This window comes from Mytilus edulis, chromosome 8 (genome assembly GCF_963676685.1).
Source record: "Mytilus edulis chromosome 8, xbMytEdul2.2, whole genome shotgun sequence".
NCBI lineage: Eukaryota > Metazoa > Mollusca > Bivalvia > Mytilida > Mytilidae > Mytilus > Mytilus edulis.
Window position 1 is genome coordinate 77,991,324 of NC_092351.1, and position 6,557 is coordinate 77,997,880.

The 6,557-nt window shown below is 33.0% G+C and overlaps 1 protein-coding gene across 1 annotated transcript; it reads left to right on the plus strand.

Annotated features, from left to right (window-relative positions):
* Window positions 1-1,552: 1,552 nt before the first annotated feature.
* LOC139487121 (uncharacterized) lies at window positions 1,553-3,575 on the plus strand. The gene is made up of 2 exons (XM_071272112.1): window positions 1,553-1,607; window positions 2,596-3,575. The coding sequence occupies exons 1-2, from the start codon at window positions 1,568-1,570 to the stop codon at window positions 3,417-3,419; spliced, it is 864 nt and encodes a 287-aa protein (XP_071128213.1). The 5' UTR covers window positions 1,553-1,567; the 3' UTR covers window positions 3,420-3,575.
* The last annotated feature ends 2,982 nt before the right edge of the window (window positions 3,576-6,557 follow it).

The window sequence follows — 6,557 nt, forward strand, 5'->3', positions numbered from 1 at the left end:
GTTCCTAAAACAGAAACAAAAGCCTTGTCTCAAATTTGGTGGTATCACGACGCTGAAGGTTATCTTTCTTTTGTTCTTAATTTGATTTCTCGTGATAAGGAAAGTTCGGTTTGAGATTTGATTTGGTGCACATAAACTCCTTGACAATTTGCACGGCAGATGTGTAATTTAATTTCTCTTTGAATTATTTAATAACTTACACAAAACAAATACTCTTTTAAGTCTGGTGTATAAAACGCGCGTTTCGTCTACGTAAGACTCATCCGTGACGCTCAAATCAAAATATTTATGAAGCCGAACAAGTACAAAGTTCTTTTGATCTACAAAAGCGTTTAAAAAAAGCAAGCTAGTGAATTTCATTACAGAATGTTGTTGACGAATTCTGCCAATTGCCATTAACACATGATTAAAGAAGATCGAAAGATACCAGAGGGACATTCGAACTCATAGAGCTGAAATAAACTGACAACGCAATGTCTAGAAAAAATAACAGACAAATGATAGTGCACAAGACACACCATAGAAAACTAAAGACTAAGCAACACGAACACCACCAAAAACTGCAGGAGATATCAGGTGCTCCGAAAAGATCAGCAAATCCTGCTCCACATGTGGCTAAAAAACTTTGTTTCAATTATAGTATCACCGATACGATGAAGACGAAAACATCGCCCTTCAAATTCAGATTACTTATATGGGAATTTTTTTTAAAGAACGTAGGAATTATCTGTTTTTAAGTGAACCCGTTCTTGAAATTACATGCAAACTAAATTCGCTGAATCAAACGCAATGCTATATGTAAAAAAGATAAATTCACAAAAATATTGAAAATTCAAATCGGAAAGTCCCTCATGGAATGGAAAACTAAAAGCTCAAACAACCCAAACGATAAAAACTATCATATTCCTGAAAGGACACAGGCATTTTCTTTTGTCGAAATTGATGAATTTAACCTGGCTTTAAAGCTAACCACACCTCTCACCTGCATTAAAATTGCAAACTCTTTTATTATACAGACAACGATGTGTGAATAAAAAAAAAGATACAACAGGCAAAAAAAAAAACAAAAAAAAAACAGGTACACAGCAGCCAACACTGTTATGATCGTAATCACTACAAAAACAAACTAATATGTAACAATGAAGTGAGTTAAGTGTAAAGGTAGTTATACGAAAGAAATAATAGTTGCAACGAAAAACAAAACATTTCAAAATTAATTCACAAAACTAGCACAAATCTGTATAATAATATAAATACTAATAATACATGTAATAGTGATGCTATAACTTTTTAACTATAATATCAATAAGAATTACATTAAATAAAAAACATCAAATTCATAAAATTTGTAAAAGAACACGACATTGAACTAATTAAAGACCACTGTAAATAGCGAAATATGTTGCAAGTGGCATTACAATCTATTTATGTAATACTTAGTCTACATTATTATGTTGTTTCTAGAACAGAAACTGTCCGTCACCTTTAGTGTGGGTGTTATGATGTATAAAACCGAATTCTATCCGTAGTACAGTATTACCAGAATAATAATCGCAATAAACCACAGATGATGCAAGTGTTGTGGCTTACCTTATTCTTAGTATTAGGTACGTAAACTAACAATAATTTGTTAAATATTTTTTTGGTAGATGCAAACAGCATAGCATGAGGTGAGATTCCTTTTCTTACATCATGAAGGTCCCACTGTGAATTCTTCCTTTGCTTTTTATATAATTTGGCTGTGTATGTATTGATTGTACCATGAAATGATACCAGTGTCCAATGTTTTCTTTCATAATATATTATGAAGAGTTTTTTAAATGTTTATAAATTTGATCTGTCCAAGAATGTTATTAGGATAATAAAGTACCTGGCAGTCGTTAATTGTTTATGCATACAAATCGACCTACCAATTAATGTATGTTAATCCGTTAGAACTCACAGTTGAATCTGTTTACAAATTGCAGAATAGTTCGTTATCAGACATTTTGAGCTGCTGCCCTGGAAAGTCAAGATCTTCAAAGCTGTTATAGGTGTTTTACTGATTTGTATAAATATGGACAGAAAATAGCAAATATCAATGGGCTCAGCTTTACAAAGTTCAACACATTACTTATGTTATTCATGTGTTATTGTTAAACGATTTGCAGGTGTTATCCATTTGTTTTATGTGTTTGAGCTTTTGATTTTGCAATTACCTAAGGCAATTTTTATCTTAGAATTTTCCACGCAATTCGGTATATTTGTTATTTTATTGTTTTAAAGATAAGCAAAATATTTCTGATTATCAAGTACTGTTTAATTTGTTAAACATATTTTAATAAACTATCTTCTGACACGGCCTAACGTCAGCAAATCTATAATCAGTGTGCTACGCCCTTGTTACTCAAGCAGAATTTCGCATATATACTTTTTATATGTCATTTCAAGGACTTTTCGTTGAAAACTATACTGAAAGTCGATATTCAACTTATATAGCCCACTTTTGTCATATGAGATTTTGATGACGCAATATCATTTTTATTCATCCTTATTCTGATGTGTTTTGCAATTTGTAATCTTTGTTGTAGATAAATCTTGAATGTTTTTTTACAGGTTTTAAGGGATATGAGACTAAAAGCGAAAACAGTCTCGATAAACGACAGGGAGATGTTCTTCACAAAGTAGCCAGACCGGCAGATTTAAAAAGTTGTCCAACTGGAATGCGAGATGACGGTACGAGCTGTTGGAAAGATACTTACGGCAGAGGAGTAGGTCGTGTCCCAAGTAAAAGAAGCTGTGAAAGTAATCAACGAGACGACGGAACAAGTTGTTGGTTAGATAGCTATGGAAGAGGTACGGGTCGTACACCAACTAAACAGTCGTGTCCTAGTGGACAAAGGGATGATGGTACCAGTTGTTGGAATGATGCCCATATATATGGAAAGGGATGTTGCTGCACCCTTTTTGGATGTTGTCACAACTGTCGTAGTGGATACCATGATGATGGTTGTACATGCAGAAAAACAAACGTAGGTATAACAAAATCATTATTCGATCGACAATACTGTCATGATGATGAGGACATGTATGGACGACTCTGCTATCCAAAATGCGCGGCTCACTATCATGCCACCGGATGCTGTATTTGCACCCCTAGTGGAGGACCTAGAATAATAAAAACCATTGCTCAAAGGCAATATTGTAATACCAACGAAGACAGATATGGTGGTTTGTGCTACCCCAAATGTAGAGCCGGTTATCACGCTGTTGGATGCTGCCTATGCGAACCCACTGGCGGACCTGGTATAAAGGTGACACTTTCTCAGCGTCAATACTGTCATAATAATGAAATCAAAATAAACGGAGTTTGTTGGGGAGCATGTAAAGATGGCTATGCTGATCACGATAATGGAGGTGTCTGTAGAAAAACGAAATAAAAAACAATCCACAACACAATATTTTCCAGTGAGCATTTAATTTCAACAATGATATTATTATAATACAAAGAAGCATCGGTATTTCTACTGTTGTTTACTAGTATATTCCTCATTTTTGAATTGAACTTTAATTAAGTGGAAGCAATAGACATAATATTACCAAACAATTGTAGTTAATATAAATGATGATATATAATAGAATAAAGTAAAATACATGTACACATTATTACTCAAATGAAGACTTTACAGGGAAGTTTTATGTAGCTCTAATTGTATAGTTTTATTGTTGATATTCACCCCATATGTATCTAGTGTTAAATTAGGTATTTATATGACAGAACTTTCTTGGTATTCTTAATTATTGGCAAATTTTATATACACAAAAGTAGTATACCTAAAACGACAAAGTTATTTTTCATTTACCAATATATAACGAAAACCTTTTTCTTTGAAAAGTGATCATTTATTAAGGGTTGTTAAATATTTCGCGAAGGTGTCTTGCCATGGCTTTGTTTGGACTTTTTTTTGCTTTTTATCTTTGACTGTTTGTCCCTAATATTTTATTAACTATGTATTTGCATTTAGGTATCGCAGATCACATTTATTCGTTCATCGTGTGTTTATTTACGTTTTTTGATTGAGTTAAGCCTTCCAATTTATATTTTATCGTGTTTCTTTCTATGTTGTGATGTTTAATCCCGCTGCAAATGTTTGCAACTGTTCTAAGTCAGGAATCCGACGTACAGTAGTTGTCGTTTGTTTATGTAATTTATAAGTGTTTCTCGTTTCTCGTTTTTTATATAGATTAGACCGTTGGTTTTCCCGTTTGAATAGTGTTACATTAGTTATTTTGGTGCCTTTTATAGCTTGTTGTTCAGTGTGAGCCAAGGCTCCGTGCTGAAGGCCGTTCATTGACCTATAATGGTTTACTTTTATAAATTGTTATTTGGATGGAGAGTTGTCTTATTGGCACTCAAACCACATCTTCCTATATCTATTTATCGAATGATCAACCAGCTTAAACATACGAACTTAAACTGGCTTCCGTCTGTCGTTTGATAAACATAGCTGAACTAAATACGTTTCTTTTCCTACTGATGACATTACAAACGCAAATTTAAGGAAACAAAAACCTGGTTTATAATAGACCTAAAATATTTACAACCCCCCCCCCCAAAAAAAAAAACCCATATAAAGTAGAAAAGCTAACTTCTACTTCGTCTGGTTTCCTATGAATAGGTGTCTCATTTAGAATTAAACAACACCGTTTTTAGTAGCACTCTCGCTCAACAATAAGTTAATAATACAGTTTCCTCTCCAACTGCAAAATGAAGTAAAAAAAATAGCCTTACTTATAAAAAACCCACTAAAATCACACAAAAAAAAAACCACGGCAAGAGTACATTCTACACATTATCAATACACTAGCAGGATTAAATACATTATATTCGTATTTAATGGAAACGTATCAAATAACTTGTTGCTTTCTTTTTCTTTGTCGTTTGATATCTTGTAATAAACTCATCATAGAAACCAGCATTGGAATTTTATATTTGCGCCAGACACGCGCTTTGTCTACAAAACGACTCATCAGTGACGCTCGAATAAAACAAAATGCCAAATAAAGTACGAAGTTGAAGCCCATTGTGGACCATAAATTAAATAAAAGTTTTGCCAAATACAGATAAGGTAATATATTTCTGAGATAGAAAAGCCTTATTTCAAAAATTCAAAGTTTTGTAAAATTATGAACATATCAATGATAACTTAAGTCAACACAAAAATTAAGGTTGTTTCATCATTAATCCCACCACATCTTCTTATCTTTGTATTGTAAAAATTGTGAATCGTAAAAAGTAGTTGCACATTTAGTAGTAAATGAAAATCCATCCGATCTCGAAATTAAACTTAATAAATAATACAATATATATGATCACATCTTTCCTATCTTATAAACAATTATATTAGGTAACACGTAATCACGCGACGTGGAATAGTTTATTTAAGTTGCATTATATTGCAATGAAGGACGATTAACCCTCAAAATTTGCACCAACGATAAATAGCCATAGTATTCACCGGCGAATATATTTTTTATGACGCACAAGTTATCTCCCATTAAAATGACGTCACAGAAGTAAGAAAACAAAACGGCAATGTTCATTTCACAGAATGCTGATTGAGTGAGGAGGAAACACGACTTTGGACATCCATCTAGGGGCGATGATATCTCTTATAAGCGATCGTTTCTAGGGTTATCACTATTTTACCAAAAGATTCTATTCCATATTATATAAGGGAAATATTATAAGACACAAATGTGTTTTCGAACTGCACACTTGAGTGTGTTACTATACAGTAAGTTTATTACTCTTCAATGGTTCAAAATAACCTTGCACTGTTCACTATACTAAAACCACTGTGGACTCTTAAACTTGATGATTCTTTAAAATAGTCACACCTCAAAAAAAAAAAACTTGATTTTTTTATATTCAGCTTTTCTACGGACCTTTACTGTATATTGGCAAAAAAGACGTTACCATACATCACGGCAGTTTATATCTTTTATTTCTAATATTTGTCAAACGTTTTTTTTCTTAAAGTAGAAACGGAATAACCTAACGACAAAAAAAAAGCACCCACAAGCACACTGAGGAAACAAGTTAAGATACAAAAGATCTCGAAGTTATTACAAGCTAGTTCAACCAAATAACTAACAGTACACAAAAAGACCATATTTGGTGCTCGACCAGTAAAATTGAGCACATATTTTACTCGACTAGTCTAATAATATTTTCTATTCTAAAAACCACCGCATATGTCTTGGGTTATTTGAAATAAATATTTGCATATTCGTGTCGAAAGCATGTTAATACGATGTTAATATTAATTCTGCTTTGTACAGGATCAGAATGCTGAGTCGATTATTTGGCGTATAATTACACCTTATGTAAGAATCCTGGGTTTTGATTGGTTGATAGCAAGTGTATTTTTCGTTCATTTTTAACGTCGCCGGGGTAAATGCAAAAAGGATATACCATGTTTACCCTCTCTGACGTGTTATTTGCCAAAAAATACTCTATCCGACTGGATGCTTGTAACGTCACGATCATCAATGCGTTTTTGGACATTAACATA

Coding starts and splice junctions, on each gene's coding strand:
- LOC139487121 (XM_071272112.1), top strand. CDS start 1,568: ATGATGCAAGTGTTGTGGCTTACCTTATTCTTAGTATTAG. Junction 1,608..2,595: donor TACCTTATTCTTAGTATTAG/GTACGTAAACTA, acceptor GTTTTTTTACAG/GTTTTAAGGGATATGAGACT.